This window comes from Magallana gigas, chromosome 3 (assembly GCF_963853765.1).
Source record: "Magallana gigas chromosome 3, xbMagGiga1.1, whole genome shotgun sequence".
Lineage (NCBI taxonomy): Eukaryota > Metazoa > Mollusca > Bivalvia > Ostreida > Ostreidae > Magallana > Magallana gigas.
The window spans coordinates 18972697-18997213 of NC_088855.1; the positions used below are offsets into that span (position 1 = coordinate 18972697).

The following is a 24517-nucleotide window of genomic DNA, read 5'->3' on the forward strand; positions in this document are numbered from 1 at the left end:
TCGGACACTTACATATCATTATAGTCCTTTGATTTTTCTTTTAAAAAAAAAGGGGGGGGGGGGTGCTAAATGTATCAGTGGTAGAAATATTTCTCGAAAATTGTATGGATCCAAGCAATATTGAACTCTAGTCTCGTTCAACCAAACGCTCGGCTGACACCGTAAATCTCCAACAAAGGTTTACGGAGACAGCCGAGCGTCGAGTTGAACGAGACTATATTGAACTCTGGCGTAGGAATACATACGACTACAAAAAATATTCAAATTGTTCGTACCATTTAAAATCTGACTATTTTTAAGGTATTTGTAAATAAGTTTCCTTGAAAAAACAATGCTTTAGCATACATTACATCGAATTCATCAATTATTTTCAAGAACTAAGTCTTGTCAGGAGCAATGATTTGTGCTGAGGTCCAAACACTGTTTCACTTTCGGTTTGTCCGAGTGACTGCATAGGAGAGTTGATTAAAAATCAACTCCCAAAAATGATACATTACAGTCTGCATGATTATTTTTGATGCAATAACTAAATGTCAAGGTCTTTGCTAATACAAGGTATTTGAGAGTGGTAAAATGCAAATATAAGTAATAAACAACGAATATTTAGTGAATATGGCGTTATGAATAGCAACTGCTCTGCTGGCATATTTTCCATGATGCGCTAGCGCGCATCATGGAATATGCCAACAGAACAGTTGCTATTCATAACGCCATGTTCACTAAATAACGTTGTTTATTTCTGAAATATTATATTAACTTCTAAAAAAAAATAAAAAATATGATTTTTCATGGGGGAGTGCATTTTCATATTCCCCTTACCATCATTCAATAAATGTATATTCCATTTTAATTTCACAGATAGTGTCCCAATATTATGAGAACAAGAATTGAAACCTGTTTGGATAAATAGCAAGGATAGGAAGTTACTGATTTTTTTTTATGTCAAGTACATGCATGCCTAATATTATGGCATGCTTTATGAAATAAGATCAATTTTTAAGACATGTGGGTACCTTCCATGCGCATTGTTGGACAGCTTATAAAAAAATATTAAACGCTTTGCTTTTCCGGAATTTCTAATGTGTTTGTATGAGCTAAAGCATTATTGAACAGGTTATGATTGTGAATTTTAAACGAATCTGTGCGTCATTTTTTTTTACATTATGGATTCTCTGTTGTACACGCTGATAGGAATTAGTTTTGCAGTGATGGTGAGGTATCGCTGCGTTCGGAGTTGACAAAGTGATGTCACGGATTCGTCTCCTGATTATGGTGATATTATCATCATCTACCACAAATTCAGGTAAAAAAAATATCCTTTTATTTACCATACCGATACCCCCCCCCCCCTCTCTCTCTCTCTCTCTCTCTCTCTCTCTCTCTCTCTCTCTCTCTCTCTCTCTCTCTCTCTCTCTCTCTCTCTCTCTCTCTCTCTCTCTCTCTAAATTTTAAAAAGCACATTTTATTTTAGTATAAACATCATTGAATTTCCGTCTCCCATTTTCCGTCCAGTGACAACGTTTAGATATCTATAATGACAATATTAATTATCAAATTATGCAAAAAAAAATTATGAATGTCAGATTTATTGTTATTCCCAAGTGTAAAATGTAAAGACAGGTTTTTCCTCCTAAATTACTATCACATAAAAATGTCTGACAATAAAATCAACTCCCGTCAGTATACGTATTTTAGTACTTTGATTTTATGCAAAGTCGCCACCTTTATACCCCGTATGAATAACCAAGAACACATTTTATTGTTTAAATATGGATTGATTTTGATAAAAAGATTAGATCTATTATTTATTTTGATATCAACGATATGTTATTTCGCATGGCAAGTAGTTATTTAGCTCTATTTGAATAATTAGACCTATTTTTTTCAAATATGAATTCTTGGACTTTTCCGACAAGAATTCTGAGCTATAGACGGAAAACCCCAACTGAATCACGTTGTGTTATACTCAAGGATAGAATTAACGACATCAAACTCTACGGTGGATTTATGTATCAGTAATCGAAATATTTTAAGAAAAGTACATCAAAACAATTTTTAACAAACAAATGATAATAAAGTCTAGTCTACGCCAGTACTGGTTCTATCTTTAGATTGGATATTCTGTCCTTGATTCCAAACGCTACATCTCTGGCGTAGGAATGTACATACGACTACAAAAATATCTAAATTGTTCGTACCATTTAGAATCTAACTATATTTTAAAATCAAAGATAGCAATCTAACAAAGGGATTTTTTTCTTGTAAGATAATATCGTCTGGCGATTATCAAAATTAAATAAATCGCAACTGTAGAAACGCGAGTCATTATTTGTTAGAAGCAAGCAGGTACCTAAATGTAACATGTAAAAAATAGAAAAAAAGATTAATACCATTCTGCTATATGCTAATAAGTAGTACCCTTTTGAGGGGAAGAATATTTTGAAAATATCAAATGTGGATTCAGATAATCGAGAGTCCCAAACTTTTAAAAAATCGCATCAGGTGTGGATCCTGAGTCTTAAACATAACATTTTTTTTATTCAAGCGTTAGAAAAGAGGCTTTGGCTCTAGACAACACCGTCTTTGAATTTCCAATATTATGCGAGAAAAACAACTGCAACTACATGTAGCTGTATTCTGCTTTTTTCTATGGAAATTATTACTCATTAGTTTTAATTACTTTCCTTCAAACCACCGTTATTTTTCTAATTCATATTGTTGTTCATCTTTTTTATCTTTCTATTGGACCGATGCACCTAACTTTTTGTCTTTCGATCAAACTGTTTTGCTCTATCAACTAAGTACCACTTATTTATGAAAATGAATCAATAGTAAATTATTTAAAGATGAGCTGATTGTAAACGAAGTCAATTTTTCTTAAATCAACATTTTCGCCTAAAAGCCCGCGCGCTTTTTGGGTCCAAAAGCAATTATTGCCCGCGAGGAACGCAAATTTTAAAAAATGTCAGGCCCAAGTCCCTTTGGTGTATATCTATTGTTTCCAGATGTTTATATACATTTTAGATTGGTAGGCTTTAAACAATTCCTGTGTTTAACACATTAACACAAGTAAAGGACTGCCAATTTAAGTGCGCTCCAAGAAAGAAATGTCCGGTGACGTAGGTAATTGAAGCACTAAGCACGTACTTACAAATCATTTTTATGAATCTCAGTGTTTAATACATTAATATTTCATTGTAAAGTACGAATTCAGCATGCCTTATATAGTTTTGTAAATACATGTAAATTATTGTAAAACAGAATACATGTAGTAAAAAACACTTGTCCGCTGATATTCCGTTGAAAGCAAAAACGATAGCAATTAACGGAATGGGGTCCTCCATATTTTTTTACAGCCAGATACATTGTTGTTATTATAGTATGCGATATACATGTACTTTATTGCAGGAACAAGTTCTCATAGTAATACAATTGACTGGGTCAAATCAAAGATTCAGACAGGGATTTAGACCCATATAGAACTAATTTCATTACAATCGACTCGGCGCATCAATTTCTATCAATGTAAAAAGAAGCAACACTTCTTTTTCAGAGTGCAATTTGGGTAAAGGGGAAAGTAAATTGCCACATGACTTCCAGTAGACAATAAATACATTTGCATCATATGTGGTTACCGTTTTCAATTTTTATTCCCTTTCTTAACAAATACAAGGCAAAACACTGCAACTAGGCATCAAAATCCTTTAATCCCTTTTCACTGTATTGTCAGTCGATTCTTTAGTATCTGTTGGTGCGTGCGTAAGTTTTTGTTTATATACATGTATATGTATTTCTTTAGTTTTTCTTTCTCTTTCAATTTTTGTTCCATTTTTTTTAAATATTTCATAAAGAAAAAAAATAAACAAGAGGAAATCAAAACAAAAATTTTACGCTGACTGATCCTATGTCCAGTATAGCCTTTTTCTGTACAATAACAATATCGTGGTTGATATATCAATACTAATACATTGTACTAGATTTAAAGTTTGATCATGATGATGATGAGGATGATGATCATGATGATGGTTATCATCATTATCGTCATCATGACATAATCATTATCGTCATCATGACATTATTAATAACTATATTCAAGTCACCTTTAGAAGTGAGGCAAATTGATATAAAATGGAGGGCTTTTTCACTTCCATCTCCGTTATTTGTCTACCGTAGATTGTGTAATACTGAAATTCGTTATGTTATATCTTTTTACAGTAATGATCAACATCGATGTGACCTGTCCCCCAAATTGGACCCAGCATCCGTCCTATAAGAACATTTGTTACCGTGTAGGTACCACCGCGGGAAACTTCACGTCCGCCACTGCGGGGTGTGAAGCTTTCCTAAATGGATCCACGGTGGTCAATGTCTACAACCTGGAAATTCACAACTTTTTCGCCGATGGACTTTTGTCAGTGTAAGACTATTCGAGTTATCTTGACATGATTTTAAAAGACTGGACTAAAGAATTTAGAAAATCTTACTTATATTTCTTTCAAATTGTTGTGTCTTTCCTGAGTAAGCCTTGATCGCTCGGTCCATGTAAAGAATTGTTTTTTACTCAAAATATTTCAATATAACGATAATTGATATGCGTAATTTCTGAAACATATTACCACACTCTCTATGTGTTTTTAATCACATTTTTGCGTTTTAATTTTAAATCTGAGTATTCGTTTTATTAAAAAAAATAACAACCTCACAAAGAGCAGAAATCGCGACTCTAACAGCTTCTTTGAATATGGTGCCTAAATTCAGTGACTTTAAAGTATCTACTACATACGTGTATATTTTTTCCAGAGGTCATGAATATTACACCGGTCTTACTGATGTAAACGGAGAGTACGTATTCACACAGCTAAACAGTGAACCTCTGGGACCGTGGGACAGATGGGGCTCAGTCACAGGGGGCACGTGTACCGTGTACGCCAATGAGGGAGGGGTGTGGGTGTGGCACACCAACACCTGTGACCAGCTATGTCATTACATCTGTGAATACATTGTACCTACGCCAGGTAACGATAAATTTTGCATTTTCCCTACAACGGTTAGTGTGTGGTATGGTTGCACTAAAGAAACTTGCATTCAGAATCCCATTCGATAACGTTCGATGACACGTTGTATGGTTTCAGACACATATGATTAAATTTTACGTATTTCCTTTCGCAGTGTTTACCGTTCCTTGTAAAGGTGCACTATAACAATTGTATTTGGGCATAGTTCAAACAATACTGTTTGATAAAATAGAAAAAAAATACTCTAAAAATATGTATTGGAAATCAGTCAACATCTGCAATTTAAACACAATCAATTGTTTGGGAGGGGAACTATCCGATTTATTGTCATATTTTGTTTAATATCTACCAGAAAGAATCAATCTCAATTGACTTTTTGACCTTGATAAAATGAGTCGCATTTTACCTATTTTCTATCAAATAGTTACACGTAATTGCCTATTGGGAATATACATTCAGTAATTTAGTTAGAGGGAGATGAGCTACGGAAGCGTATTAGTGCCACGTTGGAATTTTGTCTTTTAAATTCCAACTTTAAAGTTGGAATTTTCAAATTTGATATTGGAATTTCTATGTTTGAAGTTGATTATTTTAAACTTTAATCTTGGAATTTCCAAATTTAATCTTGGATTTTCCACTTTTAATATTGAAATTTGAAAATTCCAACCTTAACCTTGGAATTTCCAACTTTAACTTCTGTTGCTATTACGATAAGTTTTTTCAATTTCAGACAAATGTCTTTTAATAAGTGGTCTTTATCAAAGCCATGTAGATAAAGGCATGATCAAAATCTACGAATTCCATGGCTTTGTTTTAATTTTAATTGCCTCTTACTGCGCTTCTTTCTATTTAATTAACAAATTCTATTTAATCATTCTCTTGTTTTACATATCAAGATAACATTCATTTTATTCAAAATAATTTCAATATTTGATATATCTGATACTGAATACATTTAAATGTCCTAATCTTATATATTTATATGAAAACTTCTAGTTCATACATTAACAACTGTACTTGTATGTTTGTGCCCAGTTTGCATGTGATATGATATATACTGTTACATTTACAAAAAAATAGTTCAAGCAAAAAAGTTGGAAATTCAATCAAATGTCATGTTGTTAATGTTGAATTTATCGGGTGGCAGTAAATACAAAATTTACAACATTACAACTAGTTGTCATGTTGTAAATTTTGTATTAGTTGTCATGTTGTAAATTTTGTATTTACTGCCACCCGGTAAATTCAAATTTCACACCATAATGTTGATATGTAGAGGAAAATATTTTTGTTGACTTATCCGGACAGCAAATGCTTTAATTAGAGTCTTTTTATCTTCTCCCCAAAAAGTAAGAATGTCATAAATTAAAACAAACCTTACAAATCGAATCGCCAAAACTCAAATAGGATTGTTTTACATAGTTTGTGTTTATTATTATACATGTAATAAATTATTCGGTGTTTTACCTAGCGAAAATACCATTCTTCAAATCTGAAGAGGCGTACAGATACGTGTATAATAGATAAGATAGCATTTTGAATTATATAAAATTAACAATAAAAGCAGCGGAACAACCATAAGTATAGAAACGAGCAGTTGAATTGCCGGTATATATCTCAAAAACATGAAATTATGTTCAGAACCCTATAATGCTGTCAGTGCAGAAGCACGTATTAGGATACAGTTAAAATGAATTAATTTTGTCGCCAAACCCATTACAAAGTCTGTGAGTGATCTTTTAAACCGAATAGATTTTTTAAGCAAAGGGGTCGTTACACTGAAAGCAAAGAAAGGAACGCGTATTTAATGAAACATAAATTGACTGGGCGAACAGAGAACTATTTCTTTGCGACGATTATTTTCCATTCCGAAACTGTTGCTTCTGTCCTGCAGCTTCCGGAAACGAAGGGTGCCTGGTAACGATTGGTTTGTTTGATGTATATTTATAACGAACTGAGGATTAAAAGTTAATATCACCGGATTGAAACATCAATCGATGCACGGGTATAATTCTTAATTCCTCCGTGAAAGAATGTTTATAGGGGCATCATCTTTAGATCTAAAAATTAGATAAGTTTATACTTTCTGCTGTTGGTTTTTTTTTTCAAGCATCAGTCGTAATTTTGCTGTAAGGGTCCTCGACACCCCGTGCGTGTTACTTTTAATCAAAAGTACGTCACAAGATGACGATTTCAACCCATCGTGAAACTGCTCTCATCATCATTTTTTGGATGCCAATCTCTGTAGCGCAATGGGTGATAGATTCGGATTACTGACTCGCGGACCCTGAGTTTGAATACAGCAGGAACATTTTATGAGTAGCGATAACTTTTTAAAATTTTAAAAGAGTATTAATTGTAAAAATGATCTAAAAATATTTGTAAATCTAAATTGAAAAAAAATTAATTCAAAATGCTTGATACATTGACAGTTTGTCTACATTCTGTCAAATCTGTGACCATTAGACAACATTGTTGGTATAAAGTACCCGACTCAATGCATTTCTATCGATTTCCATAGAAAATACTTTCATTATATTTTACTGTGGCGAAAAGAATCGTTCTGATGAACCAGATTGATTTCAGTAGTAAATCTAAACAAACTGCTGAACTATATTTACCATTATCATTTTAAGATGCTTTCAAAAAATTTGGGTCAAGGTGAGACAAAGATTAAATGTGTGTCTATAACAACTTTCATTTGTAATGGATGTGGCATATTCTGATGTTTATTATATTGATATAGTTGGGGGTCAATATTTTACCTCCCCGTGTTCATGTATCAACGTTAAAGGATAATTATCTTTGTATGACATTCATTGCGTTTTGTTATTTTCATTCGGTTTTACATAGCTTGTGAAACATGACATGTTAAAGATTTGATTAAGTAAGTAATGCTGGGAACTATGTTTCACGCCCTGCCCTGTAAATAACCGTATTCAAACTTATTTTTCGTTTACAATACATCTGTAGTTTCACGCATGTTGTAAACGCTCCCCCCTCCCAAAGAATCATTCTTATTTTTTTTTTAATGCATAGGGTTGATCATTACAGTTGGCACGTGATTAAATTGACCATAAAAGCCTTCGACTTTGTTAGATTTGTTCACGTGCCCGACTGTAATGATTACCGCATAAAAGTCAAAATAAAAGTTTTCCCTTATTTACCAGCACATACAATTTGGTCAGAGTTCCAATTGATGTAGTAGATAGTATATACTATATGATCACTTCTGTGAATTTTTACATATAAAGCATTATAAATTAGATGTTGTGACTGTATTTGTTTTTACTTTATTTCACTTTTGTCTTTTTTGTACACGTCAGGGAAGCTTCCGACGGTTTTGATCCCAGTAGACGCTACTCCTATGTCGGGACGAGTGGAGATTTTCTGGAACTACATGTGGGGACCCCTGAGGGACTCGGAGTTCCCAAACACTGTGGCCATCATCTGTAACGACCTAGGACATTCGTGAGTGTTCCAGTGCCTTGGTTAGACATAACGAGTATAATGAAGCGTCGAGGATTTTTTTTTAATATAAACACCACTTTGGTTGATATTTTATTCATTATTGTTTATTTTGTGAAAAAAGTTTTTTTTTTATTTTGGTCGACAAATTATTAATGAAATTCAATTACTTTACATGAAGCACATTGATATTACATTTAATCGCCATTGAAAGTAACGACGTGTTTGTAGGTTCATGTAAAATCCATAAGCGCCCCCCCCCCCCCATCTTAATAAGCGTATTATAAATTGCGTCCGTATATTAAAAAATGTTTTGATAGTATATGGTTGACATATCTTTATGATAGTTCGGAGTCCCTGTGATTAAATCACGATCGAGAGCATACTGTAAACGTATTACATTTGGCTGTGTATTCTATTTAGCGCTTTTGGCGGAATGGGGCCTCCGCAAAATCAGGTACACCGCTAAATGCCATGCATATATGTATAAGAATAGTCACATACAGGAATACGCTAATTCAAATCTACGCCAACTTGTTCAAAAACTAATTTCCGCCAAATATCGTACACGCCAAATATAATACGTTTACAGTATTTACTTGTGTTTTAGTCCATTTTCAAATGATCATTTGCGCATTTTTCTACGCAACTGCAATGGAATAAAACCATCACAGTCGTCATCAGCAGTGTATGCATGTATAATAAAGCTTACTTGTGTATATACAGAATCCTAATAGGAAATAATATATACATTATTGAAAATTTTTGCTTCTTAATTTAATGTACTCGCTGACCTTAATGAGGGGATTTGCTGCATGAAAACACTGTTTAATAGTTCTCCTCTATGTTGTAACCTTAATGAATCGAAGAAAATTGTCAACCTGTACATGTATGGTGATAAATCGATAATTTTATAAAGCCTTTAAGAACTGTTAAGGCCTATCACAAAACCTATCGAATGTTGACTAATTATTCATGCACTTTCAACCCCCTAAGGCCTTAATTGTTGGGGTACATCAAATCACGCGTGTATACAATAACCGTACACGATTAAATCAATGACAATTATTCTTTTAAGTACAGTGTTGAGAAGAATCCAAAGAACTACAGTAGAGTTAATATATTGCATGCATCAGGACTCACCAGACACATAGCTTGGATAATTTTCGTTAAATTGTTTTTCTTTTTGGCAAAACGATGATAATTAGAATGTCTGTGTTATAAAAGACGAACTTTGTACATGTATCTGGCTATGGATTAATTTTGGTCTTATCGCTTGTACATGCTACTTGAAGAATCACAGATGAAACGTTTCCTAAGTGTTTTAAGATTGCAATGTATACGTAAACGTTGCACATGGGTGTTATTGAATTCAAAGTAGTCAAAAGCATTGACTATTAAAACGATTATAACTTTACTATTTTTGGACGTCGAGGAAGTCAGGTAAACTTAATCGTTGAAATATTATTTTTGTCGGGCTTTCTTGTACGTGCCAGTTTACTTACTGATTTGAAATAATCGTTCCAAGAAGTGGCCCGCAATACACTGAAGTGGCGGTGTCATAAGAAATATTGTTTAAGTCGCTACAGTAATTTCAAAGACACAAAAATGTTGTGACAAAGATTTGTTTTCCTGTATAATATGCTTTCACTTGATGATAAAACCATTTATAATATAAATATACGATTTACATATTTTGCACCCAAGTTGTGAAAGTACCCCCAAATGACTGTACATTCCTGTAAAACGCAAACAAAAACTGTCTTGCTTTATACCTCCAAATGCCCATAGCATCACCTCGATGGCCATTTCTTTTTGGATATGCCTGATCAGAATTAATATATATCTACCGTCAATATGAGTTTAGTGAATACATTATTGAATGTATTAGAACCATTTTAACAAGAGCTTGGACTTTGGGTAGTTGTGTTAAACAGCAATGTGACGTATGTCTGTCTATTTCATTGTCAGCCATTCAGCTCTGTCTCTTTGAAATCAACAAGATTTGTATGGCATTTAAGCTAAGACTACGCAATCAGTGCATATTTCGCTTGAAACCGCGTCATTTTTAACTTGTTTTGACGCAAGAAATAGATAGCTACGTCCTACTGAAAGTCCAAGGTCTTGTTAAAATGGTTCTATAACTTGTGGTAAAATAAATATTTTCTTTTGCTTATTAATTCTTATGTTCTGAAATCAATCTGGTGATCTTGCTGCATGGGAAACGCACTCAAGTATCCGTTGAATCGAATTTTAATTCTAAAAATGCAAGCAAAAGTATTTGGCATTCCAAATTATCCCATTCTTCTCCATGATTCCCAGTTCAAAATGAATACGCTAGCATGCTTAAGTTCCGGTCTATACTATCCGATCCTACTTTTTGTTTACATTTAGAACGGTACACTTGCCTTTCACGCAAAATGTAACCTGTTCTCCTATTTGCAATTGTATACATAAACATGGACTGTAAAGAAGCTTTTCTCTCCCTGAAATCTGGCTACTGCATAGATAGAAGCTTTTTCCAATACAAATGTAATTAACAAACAGTTCGGACTGGGGTTTTTTTCGAAGAAATTCTAAGTTTAGAAAATAAATAGACTTCTATTTGATATATTTTATTCTCTTTCCCCAAATCATTTTTGGGAGTTGGTTTTAATCAACTCTCCTATGCAGTTACTCTGACAAACCGAAAGTGAAACAGTGTTTGGACCCCAGCACAAATCATCGCCGCTGACAACACTAAGTTCTTGAAAATAATTGATAAATTCGATGTAATGTATGCTAAAGCATTGCTTTTCAAGGAATCTTATTTATAAATACCTTTAAAATAGTCAGATTTTAAATGGTATGAAGAATTAAGATATTTTTTGTAGTCGTATGTATTCCTACGCCAGAGTTCAATATAGTCTCGTTCAACTCGACGCTCGGCTGTCTCCGTAAATCTCCGACAAGCAGAGAATCTCCTTTGCTTGTCGGAGATTTACGGTGTCAGCCGAGCTTTTATTTGAACGAGACTAGAGTTCAATATTGCTTGGATCCATACAATTTTCGAGAAATATTTCTATTACTGATACATAGTTTGATTGAATTAATTTTATGTTTAAATATTATTTAACATGATTCATATGGGGGTTTCTCGACATTCTTGTCTAAAAAGTCCAAAAAGTCATATCATAAAAATGTGCATCATTCAAATACAAATTAGAAACTACATGCACTTGTCATGCAAAATAACATATCATTGATTTTAAAATAAATAAACATCAACAAAATCAACTCCCGTCAGTTCTTCAGTACTTTGATTACAATTAAATACATAAATTTTCATTGTGTATACCAAAACTTTGATAAGACCCTATCTATATGAAGCATCATTGAAAGATTTCGATCCTTAATTTATGGACCTTATGTTCTTTCATATATTAGATCTTTACCTTAATTTATATCTTCCCTTTTGACAGAGTCAGTAGAGGAGCCGAGTGCCTTGACTCTGCGAGTTGTGGGACGGGCAAGATCTGGTATGAGAAGGTCGATTGTAATGGCGTCTATGCGAACTTGTCGGAATGTCTAGCTGACGGTGCAAAACTCTCAACTCAAACCGATCACTCAAAGAACACCATCGTCACATGTGGAGGTAAATAAAGGGGAGGGGGAGGGGGGGGGGGTTGAGGGGGTATTTTTTTAAATATTTTTACATCAAGGACATAAAGACCATTTTGTACCTTATCATATTTTAATTGGACATTATTTACTATATACTTGTTATCAGCTTTTTAAAATGTAACTATGGGTTTAAGCGTTGATTGTTAATGGTAACAGAAGAAAATAGATTTTTTTTAAATTGAAACTTTAGAAAATTTTATCAATACATTATGTTGTCCGAGAAATAATAAGTGAAAGAATCTTATATTGATATTTCCATTTAAGCTCGATATGGGCAAACAATGTATTTTTAACCTCCCATAAACTTGATAAAGGAAAGTAATTAAGAAGTAATTTTTTTATGAGAGATTTTGTAAAAACAAATTATTAAAATATTTAATTAAATCACACGTAAGTACATGAACAATACACTTCTTTTACTTAGCACCGAAAATATTCAAAAGAGAATGAAATCAATTTTCAGACCCATTATCAACTTATCAACCCACAACTGATGAATTTACAACGACTGCTGAAGCGACAACCGAAACAACGACAGCTGAGGACACAACAACAGCTGAACACACAACAACACCACAGAATGTTGTAACAACAGACCCAATCACTCCTCAAAATAACTTCACTGTTATTTATAACGTTACAACAACTATCAACATCACAGTTACTGAAATCATAACTATTAACATCACTGCCACCGTCACATACACGTCATCGCCAGTCTGCTCCTATTGGTCCTCTTCTGATGTGACGTCATCTTCGATTCCAACAACGAGTATGTTTGTTTTTATCTAAACTTAGACTTGCTTTATATGCGATTACGATACTGTAAATTATTTAAGTTGGAGAAGTTTAGTGTTGAAAATTAAACTGTAGGATTTAAGGAGGTATAGAATAGGGTACTTTTTATATCCTATAACCAGGCACTATAACCAGGATGTGCGCATGCGTGAACCAACTTTCCATCGGGATCGGTAAACGATTGGGAGGAAATTCGAAAGCTATTTGGAGGAACTTCGAACTGATATAATTTAAAAATGCGATTTTTATATGAAAAATATGATCAGAAGTGATAAAAATGTTATGTACATTAGATTTTACACCAAAAAATTAAATAAACAATTGAGATAACAATCAAAATCAATGTTACAGGAAAACAACAGGCACTTAGCATCGGAGGGGGGGGGGGGGGGGGGGTTGGAATGGGGGCAGGGACAGGGGGACGGGACTGCCCCCCTCCAGCACACGTTTTCTCGCAGCAAATATTTTTCTTGAATTAACTTATAAAAAAGTAAATTAACATACAGTTGCATCCCCCCCCCCAATGTTTTTGGGACCATGTAAAATTTGAAATGAAAGAGAGGAAATAAACTGTGAAATTGAAGTTAGAGGTACACTTAGCCCCCTACCCCCACGGATTAGGATTTTCAATTATTTAAAAAGTATTTTTGAGTTGGGTTTTTTTTTCAAGGCAAGATTGGATGAGTCTGCCCTCAACCCACTTTGCTACTATGCTAGGTGCCTGAACAAAATATCATGGTTTCATTACATACATGTATGCTAGTATAAAGACTTTATGGAAACCAATATTATCTCGTGCATTGTTCCATTCACCAGGTTCTACAAACACCTTAGTCCAAAATAAATAAAAAATCCAAGACTAGGAGGGAAAGAAAGAAGAAATCTATTTTCCTTTTTTTTTTTACTCAGGAGCTATTTTGTTGGGGGGGGGGGGTATTAGGGGTGAACAGGTCACTGACCCCTTGAAGATCTACCCATGACCTATCACCAGGGTCTGTATACACATAACCAGGGTCAGTATACCCATCATCATGGTATACAGGGTCAGAGTACGTATCACCAGAGTCTGTGTGCCCATCACCAGAGTCTGTACACCCATAACCAGGGCTAGTATACCCATCACCAGGGTCTCCATACCTATCACCAGGGTCAGAGTACGTATCACCAGAGTCTGTGTGCCCATCACCAGAGTCTGTACACCCATAACCAGGGTCAGTATACCCATCACCAGGGTCTCCATACCTATCACCAGGGTCAGAGAACGTATCACCAGGGTCTGTGTGCCCATCACCAGGGTCTGTACACCCATACCCAGGGCCAGTATACCCATAACAGGGTCTCCATACCTATCACCAGGGTCAGAGTACGTATCACCAGAGTCTGTGTGCCCTTCACCAGGGTCTGTATACCCATAAGAGGGCCAGTATACCCATCACCAGGGTCTCCATACCTATCACCAGGGTCAGAGTACGTATCACCAGAGTCTGTGTGCCCATCACCAGAGTCTGTACACCCATAACCAGGGCCAGTATACCCATCACCAGGGTCTCCATACCTATCACCAGGGTCTAAGTACGTGTCACCAGAGTTTGTGTGCCCATCACCAGGGTCTGGATACCCATAACCAGGGTCAGTATACCCATCACCAGGATCTCCATACCTATCACCAGGGTCAGAGAACGTATCACCAGAGTCTCTGTGCCCATCACCAGGGTCTGTACACCCATAACCAGGGCCAGTATACCCATCACAGGGTCTCCATACCTATCACCAGGGTCAGAGTACGTATCACCAGAGTCTGTGTGCCCTTCAACAGAGTCTGTAAACCCATAACCAGGGCCAGTATACCCATCACCAGGGTCTCCATACCTATCACCAGGGTCAGAGTACGTGTCACCAGAGTTTGTGTGCCCATCACCAGTGTCTGGATACCCATAACCAGGGTCAGTATACCCATCACCAGGGTCTCCATACCTATCACCAGGGTCAGAGTACGTATCACCAGAGTCTGTGTGCCCATCACCGGAGTCTGTACACCCATAACCAGGGCCAGTATACCCATCACCAGGGTCTCCATACCTATCACCAGGGTCAGAGTACATGTCACCAGAGTTTGTGTGCCCATCACCAGGGTCTGTATACCCATAACCAGGGTCAGTATACCCATCACCAGGGTCTCCATACCTATCACCAGGGTCAGAGTACGTGTCACCAGAGTCTGTGTGCCCATCACCAGAGTCTGTAAACCCATAACCAGGGCCAGTATACCCATCACCAGGGTCTCCATACCTATCACCAGGGTCAGAGTACGTGCCACCAGAGTTTGTGTGCCCATCACCAGGGTCTGTATACCCATAACCAAGGTCAGTATACCCATCACCAGGGCCTCCATACCTATCACCAGGGTCAGAGTACGTATCACCAGAGTCTGTGTGCCCTTCACCAGAGTCTGTACACCCATAACCAGGGCCAGTATACCCATCACCAGGGTCTTCATACCTATCACCAGGGTCAACGTACGTATCACCAGAGTCTGTGTGCCCATCACCAGAATCTGTACACCCATAACCAGGGCCAGTATACCCATCACCAGGGTCTCCATACCTATCACCAGGGTCAGAGTACGTGTCACCAGAGTTTGTGTGCCCATCACCATTGTCTGTTTACCCATAACCAGGGCCAGTATACCCATCAACAGGGTCTCCATACCTATCACCAGGGTCAGAGTACGTATCACCAGAATCTGTGTGCCCATCACCAGAGTCTGTACACTCATAACCAGGGCCAGTATACCGATCACCAGGGTCTCAATACCTATTACCAGGGTCAGAGTACGTCTCACCAGAATCTGTGTACCCATCACCAGAGTCTGTACACCAATAACCAGGGTCAGTATACCCACCACCAGGGTCTCCATACCTATCACCAGGGTCAGAGTACGTATCAACAGAGTCTGTGTGCCCATCACCAGAGTCTGTACACCAATAATCAGGGTCAGTATACCCATCACCAGGGTCTCCATACCTATCACCAGGGTCAGAGTACGTATCACCAGAGTCTGTGTGCCTATCACCAGGGTCTGTACACCCATGACCAGGGTCAGTATACCCATCACCAGGGTCTCCAGGGTCAGAGTACGTATCACCAGAGTCTGTGTGTCTGTCACCAGAGTTTGTACACTCATGACCAGGGTTAGAATACCCATCATCAGTGTCTCCATAGCTATCACCAGGGTCAGTGTACGTATCACCAGAGTCTGTGTGCCCATCACAAGTGTCAGTATACACATAACCAACAATAAAAAAATCCAAGACAAGGAGGGGGAGAGGGTGAAATCTATATTTTTTTTCTTTTACTCAGGAGCTATTTTGTTTGGGGGAGGGGGGGGGGGGGTATAAGGGGTGAACATGTCACTGACCCCTAATAGATCTATCCATGACCTATCACCAGGGTCTGTATACACATTACCAGGGTCAGTTACACATCACCAGGGTCTCCAGGGTCAAAGTACGTATCACCAGAGTCTGTGTGTCAGTCACCAGAGTCTGTACACCCATAACCAGGGTCAGTATACCCATCACCAGGGTCTCCATACGTATCACCAGGGTCAGAGTACGTATCACCAGAGTCTGTGTGCCCATCACCAGAGTCTGTACACCCATAACCAGTGTCAGTATACCCATCACCAGGGTCATCATACCTATCACCAGGGTCAGAGTACGTATCACCAGAATCTGTGTGCCCATCACCAGAGTCTGTACACCCATAACCAGGGCCAGTATGCCCATCACCAAGGTCTAAATACTTATCACCAGGAATAGTTTACGAATCAATAGGGTCTGTGTGCCCATCATTAGGGTCAGTATATCTATCACAACAGTCAGTGCACTTATCATCAGGGTTTGTACATCCACGACTTTGATCAGTAGACTTTCACCAGGATAACTGTACCTATTACCTATCACCAGAGTTAGTTTACCTAACGGCCGTGTCAGTTTACGCATCCGTGGGTCTGAGGGCCCATCTCCAAGGTCAGTATACCTATCACAAGAGTCAGTACATTTATCACCAGTATATCTCTCACATTCTCTATCACCAGGGTCAGTATACCTATCGACAGAGTCAGTGTACGTATCACAAGGGTCTGTAGCCAATCACAGGGCTCAGTATGTATCCATCACCAGAGTCGGTATACACAAAAGTGTAGATATTATAAGGTCAGCATACGTAACACCAGAATCTCAAAATCTATAACCAGGGTAAGTATAACCATCACCATCAGTATACCTATCACAAGGATCATGAGTGTACGTATCACCAAGGTATGTGTAATCTTCACCAGGATCAGGATACCTATCACCAGGGTCACTCTACTTATCAACAGGGTCAGTATTACCTGACTCAGGTAATGGATATACAAACCCTAATGATAAGTGCACTGACTGTTGTGTTAGGTATACTGACCCTGGTGATGGGCACACAGACCCTATTGATGCGTACACTATCCTGGTGAAAAGTATTAAGACCCTGGTGAAGGGTAAACTGACCTTTGTTATGAATATACAGACCATGATAATGGGCACACAGACCCTAGTACTACGAACACTAACCCTACTAAAAGGTATAATGACCCAGGTGATATGTTTACAGTTCTGGTGATACGTACTCTGACTCTGGTGATAGGCATTATGACCCTGGTGATAGGTATTGATACCCTGGTGATGGGTATACTGACTTTTTCTACGGATGTACAGACCCTGGTCATGAGCACACAGACTCTGGTGATACGTACTCTGACCCTGGTGATAGGTAGTGAGACCCTGGTGATGGGTATGCTGACCCTGGTTATGGGTGTACATACCCTGGTGATGGGTATACTGACCCTGGTTATGGGTGTACATACCCTGGTGATGGGTATACTGACCCTGGTTAAGGGTGTACAGACTCTGGTGATACGCACTCTGATCCTGGTGATAGATATGAAGACCCTGGTGATGGGTATACTGACCCTGGTTATGGGTGTACAGACCCGGGTGATTGGTATACTGACCCTGGTGATGGGTGTACAGACCCCGTTGTTGGGCACACAAACTCTAGTGATGGATATAGTGAACCTGGTGATAGGTATGGAGACCCTGGTGATGGGTAAACTGGCCCTGGTTATGGGTGTACAGACCCTGGTGATAGGCACACAGACTCTGGTGATACGTACTCTGACCCTGGTGATAGGTATGGAGACCCTGGTGATGGGTATACTGACCCTGGTTATTGGCGTACAGACCCTTGTGATGGGCACACAGACTCTGGTGATACGAACTCTGACCCTAGTGATAGGTATAGAGACCCTCGTGATGGGTATACTAACCCTGGTTATGGGTGTACAGATCCTGCTGATGGGCACACAGACTCTGGTGATACGCACGCTGACCCTGGTGATAGGTATGGAGACCCTGGTGATGGGTATACTGACCCTGGTTATGGGTGTACAGACCCTGGTGATGGGCACACAAACTCTGGTGATACGTACTCTGACCCTGGTGATAGGTATGGAGACCCTGGTGATGGGTATACCGGCCCTGGTTATGGGTGTACAGACTCTGGTGATGGGCACACAGATTCTGGTGATACGTACTCTGACCCTGGTGATAGGTATTGAGACCTTGGTGATGGATATACTGACCCTGGTTATGGGCGTACAGACCCTGGTGATGGGCACACAGACTCTGGTGATACGTACACTGACCCTGGTGATAGGTACTGAGACCCTGGTGATGGGTATACTAACCCTGGTCATGAGTGTACAGACTCTGGTGACTGGCACACAGATTCTGGTGATACGTACTCTGACCCTGGTGATAGGTATTGAGACCTTGGTGATGGATATACTGACTTTGGCTACGGATGTACAGACCCTGGTGATGAGCACACAGACTCTGGTAATACGTACTCTGACCCTGGTGATAGGTATGGAGACCCTGGTGATGGGTATACTGACCCTGGTTATGGGCGTACAGACCCTGGTAATGGGCACACAGACTCTGGTGATACGTACACTGACCCTGGTGATAGGTATTGAGACCCTGATGTATACTAACCCTGGTCATGAGTGTACAGACTCTGGTGACTGACACACAGACTCTGGTGATACGTACTCTGAACCTGGTGATAGATATGAAGACCCTGGTGTTGGGTATACTGACCCTGGTTATGGGTGTACAGACCCGGGTGATTGGTACACTGACCCTGGTGATGGATGTACAGACCCCGTTGTTGGGCACACAAACACTAGTGATGGATATAATGACCCTGGTGATAGGTATGGAGACCCTAGTGATTGGATATACTGGCCCTGGTTATGGGTGTACAGACCCTGGTGATAGGCACAGAGACTCTGGTGATACGTACTCTGTCCCTGGTGATAGGTATGGAGACCCTGGTGATGGGTATACTGACCCTGGTTATGGGCGTACAGACCCTGGTGATGGGCACACAGACTCTGGTGATACGTACACTGACCCTGGTGATAGCTATGGAGACCCTGATGATGGGTATACTAACCCTGGTCATGAGTGTACAGTCTCTGGTGACTGGCACACAGACTCTGGTGATACGTACATTGACCCTGGAGACCCTGGTGATGGGTATACTGACCCTGGTCATAGGCGTACAGACCCTGGTGATGGGCACACAGACTCTGGTGATACGTACACTGACCCTGGTGATAGCTATGGAGACCCTGATGATGGGTATACTAACCCTGGTCATGAGTGTACAGACTCTGGTGACTGGCACACAGATTCTGGTGATACGTACTCTGACCCTGGTGATAGGTATTGAGACCTTGGTGATGGATATACTGACTTTGGCTACGGATGTACAGACCCTGGTGATGAGCACACAGACTCTGGTGATACGTACTCTGACCCTGGTGATAGGTATGGAGACCCTGGTGATGGGTATACTGACCCTGGTTATGGGCGTACAGACCCTGGTGATGGGCACACAGACTCTGGTGATACGTACACTGACCCTGGTGATAGGTATTGAGACCCTGATGATGGGTATACTAACCCTGGTCATGAGTGTACAGACTCTGGTGACTGGCACACAGATTCTGGTGATACGTACTCTGACCCTGGTGATAGGTATTGAGACGTTGGTGATGGATATACTGACTTTGGCTACGGATGTACAGACCCTGGTGATGAGCACACAGACTCTGGTGATACGTACTCTGACCCTGGTGATAGGTATGGAGACCCTGGTGATGGGTATACTGACCCTGGTTATGGGCGTACAGACCCTGGTGATGGGCACACAGACTCTGGTGATACGTACACTGACCCTGGTGATAGGTATTGAGACCCTGATGATGGGTATACTAACCCTGGTCATGAGTGTACAGACTCTGGTGACTGGCACACAGATTCTGGTAATACGTACTCTGACCCTGGTGATAGGTATGGAGACCCTGGTGATGGGTATACTGGCCCTGGTTATGGGTATCCAGACCCTGGTGATGGGCACACAAACTCTGGTGACACGTACTTAGACCCTGGTGATAGGTATGGAGACCCTGGTGATGGGTATACTGGCCCTGGTTATGGGTGTACAGACTCTGGTGATGGGCACACAGCAGGCTTGGGGCGAATTACATTGTAAAGTAATGCATTACATTATCATTACTTCATGAATTTGGGCATTAAATTACCATTACCATTACTTGATTTTCTTGAAGTAATGCATTACATTACCATTACATAGGTAAAGTAATGCATTACCATTACCATTACTTTTATTTTTAAAAGTAAAGCTAATAAAGAGTTTTTGCAAATGTTTCAAATATACAACACTCTTTAACATATCTACAGCTTCATGCTCAGTATCAGGTTCAAATTCAATGAATAAACAAGAGTCATTCTTTATTTGCTCAATATATAATCATATTGTGGCAATATGAACAACATATTACATAAGTAAAATAATATTATAGACATTTGGCATGATACAATATCAGATATGAAATAGAGACACAGGATAACATGCGTAACAAAAAACAATTTATGAAATAATGTTGCGGTTTTTAAAAGCTAAATATAGATATATATCCCCAGATTACACAAATCTTTATAATTTTGGACACTTAATTTTATTAATTTATAAACAGATGATTTTTCCCAGTTATATTTCTTAATATATTTTAATCGTATTTCTTTTTCCGGAGGACACTTTAAGACAAAAGATTGCTGTTGCACTTTATGATCGAAGTTTCAAAGGGTTCATCTTTCAAATGCATCCATCTTCCGGGCTATACTAAATAAATGTTTTGCAGGAGCAGTCAATTAAGCTTGGACTGGAAAATACTGTTTGACGATCTTTATCTTAGGATATATTAAGTGCAATAATAGATTAAATACATAAATCTTGTATTTTCGAAATTCTATCAGTCTAAACTAATGTACAGTGTAATTAATATACAAGAGAGAGAGACAGAGCGAGAAAGAGAGAGAAAATAAGTAAGATTATTTTCAAATAGGTTATAATATTGGAAGTGATATTGATTTTCATCATGGTTGGACAGTGCATTCATTTTGCTTTTAAAGGTGCATGTCTGTCTCCTATTCTATCGTGACATAGCGAAGGTAAGGGGATTGGGGTGTTTAGCACTTCTTAAAACAATAGATTGTTTTGATACTTAGATTATCCTGGGGGCATAGTGTGTTGTTGACACATTTCTTATTGAAGTGCAAACTAATTGGAGTAAATTGTTTAAATAATTAAAAACTCTTAATAACAACACTCTTAAAAATGTTATGAACTTGTGATGTTATCTTTAGTAATATAAACAATTCAAAAAAGAATTTTAAAAAAAACTTTTTTAATAAAACATGTACAATTAAAATATTTTTTTCTCAATTAGAATTATTTCTTTCTTCTTTAAAAATAAATTTAATCAAATTCAATTTCAACTATTCCTTTATTCATCACATTTTTTTTAAAGTGAACATGCATAAAAATGCATAGTAATGCAAAGTAATGCCATGTAATGCCAGCATTACACTAGATTTTGGAAAGTAATGCATTACATTAGCATTACTTGTAATGCTAATTTTGAGGCATTACACATTACTAGCATTACTTTGAAAACATGTAATGCATTGCAATGCATTACCATTACATTTAGCATTACCCCAAGCTTGGCACACAGACTCTGGTGATACGTACTCTGACCCTGGTGATAGGTATGGAGACCCTGGTGATGGGTATACTGGCCCTCTTATGGGTATACAGACCCTGGTGAAGGGCACACAGACTCTGGTGACACGTACTCTGACCCTGGTGATAGGTATGGAGACCCTGGTGATGGGTATACTAGCCCTGGTTATGGGTGTACAGACTCTGGTGATGGGCACACAGACTCTGGTGATACGTACTCTGACCCTGTAGACCATGATGATGGGTATACTGACCCTGGTTATGTGTATACAGACCCTGGTGATAGGTCATGGGTAGATCTTCAAGGGGTCAGTGACCTGTTCACCCCTAATACCCCCCCCCCCAACAAAATAGCTCCTGAGTAAAAAAAAAAAGGAAAATAGATTTCTTCTTTCTTTCCCTCCTAGTCTTGGATTTTTTATTTATTTTGGACTAAGGTGTTTGTAGAACCTGGTGAATGGAACAATGCACGAGATAATATTGGTTTCCATAAAGTCTTTATACTAGCATACATGTATGTAATGAAACCATGATATTTTGTTCAGGCACCTAGCATCGTAGCAAAGTGGGTTGAGGGCAGACTCATCCAATCTTGCCTTGAAAAAAAAACCCAACTCAAAAATACTTTTTAAATAATTGAAAATCCTAATCCGTGGGGGTAGAGGGCTAAGTGTACCTTTAACTTCAATTTCACAGTTTATTTCCTCTCTTTCATTTCAAATTTTACATGGTCCCAAAAACATTGGGGGGGGATGCAACTGTATGTTAATTTACTTTTTTATAAGTTAATTCAAGAAAAATATTTGCTGCGAGAAAACGTGTGCTGGAGGGGGGCAGTCCCGTCCCCCTGTCCCTGCCCCCATTCCAACCCCCCCCCCCTCCGATGCTAAGTGCCTGTTGTTTTCCTGTAATATTGATTTTGATTGTTCTCTCAATTATTTATTTAATTTTTTGGTGTAAAATCTAATGTACATAACATTTTTATGACTTCTGATCTAATTTTTCATATAAAAATCGCATTTTTAAATTGCACATATATCAGTTCGAAGTTCCTCCAAATAGCTTTCGAATTTCCTCCCAATCGTTTACCGATCCCGATGGAAAGTTGGTTCACGCATGCGCACATCCTGGTTATAGTGCCTGGTTATAGGATATAAAAAGTACCCTATTCTATACCTCATTTAAGCGGAAAAGCAAAAAATAGAAGAAGATAATGAAGCCAAAATAACATTGAAAATAACCTCCGGGTTTCTGAGATTTAGATAAAAAAAATCAATGAAGTGATGCTTGATAAAAATTGTAGTATTGTAGGTAAACGATATGCCAAATTGTGTTTTAGACATTTGCAATGATATCTGAATAAAATCATAGATGTATTTCGTCCGTTTTCTTGCAGATATCTTAAAAACTAAGTGCAAATTATCACACTTGTGTACTGAAAATAGAGAATTTTCAAATCGCTTGCTTACTTTACATTAAAGCAAACATCATGTAGTTTAAAGTGAAAACGTTGTAAACGTGATGGTGATCTACGTATTAATCTTAATATGTCCCTATTTAACCCTAGATGACCCTGCTACAACTACAACAACTACTACTACTACTACACCAAGGCAGGAGGTGCCCATAAACGAGGATCCCCAACCGGTGATAAAAGCCAAGGACAGCGCCAAATACTCCACAAAGACGCGCCAGGACCACAGGCCGTCTGCTCAGGCCATAGGCTCGTTTGGCGTCGTGATAATCGTAGTCATTCTAGGCGCCATTGTAGCAATAGACGTGGGAACCATCGGCAAAGAAGTGCAGCGATGGAACAGGAAGAAATCTGCTGCTGGGTCCAGGACCCGAGCTAAAAGTGGCAACATCAGCATAAGGTCAACAAGTGCGAGGTCATTTAATAACAACGGCAGTAGCAACAACTCGGCCAGAGAATCTGCGTCCTAGAAAAGTGACAAACAGAATCTGGCGATAAAATCGAATTCAAAAAAGGTGCGACATCTTTATAAAAAATGGATTTTTTTTTCTTTATGAACACTAAAACCTCGCTTGCGTTATATTTCACAAAACATATGTACATGAAACTACTATTATAGAAAAAAAAATCATAAATATTATAATAACAATATGCTCTACTGTCAAGTAATGCATTTTTGTATGCGTTTCTTTGACAATCCCAACTGTTCTTGCAATTTACGTGAAAAGTGAGCATAAAGGAAATAAGCATGCTTGTTACATGTATATAAAGGATAGTTTGTAAACGGTGCCGATGTGTGATTCAGCTTATCAGCAGTTGAAATTTGTTGGTCTCATGTTCTAATCTTTTTTCCCCTTGATGACACCAAGTAACAATAAATTTA

General features: G+C 38.3%; 1 protein-coding gene across 2 annotated transcripts; it reads left to right on the forward strand.

Annotated features, from left to right (window-relative positions):
- Nucleotides 1-1103: 1103 nt before the first annotated feature.
- On the forward strand, nt 1104-24386 carry LOC105335328 (uncharacterized). Of its 2 annotated transcripts, none has more exons than XM_034480834.2 (7): nt 1104-1303; nt 4216-4417; nt 4801-5015; nt 8342-8486; nt 11945-12117; nt 12610-12918; nt 23728-24386. In XM_034480834.2, exons 1-7 carry the CDS (start codon nt 1246-1248, stop codon nt 24102-24104), a joined length of 1479 nt encoding a protein of 492 aa, XP_034336725.1. In that variant the 5' UTR covers nt 1104-1245; the 3' UTR covers nt 24105-24386. The 2 variants fall into 2 exon arrangements, with proteins under 2 accessions (XP_034336725.1, XP_065934866.1); XM_066078794.1 differs by lacking the exon at nt 1104-1303 and adding an exon at nt 3034-3123.
- Nucleotides 24387-24517: the final 131 nt, after the last annotated feature.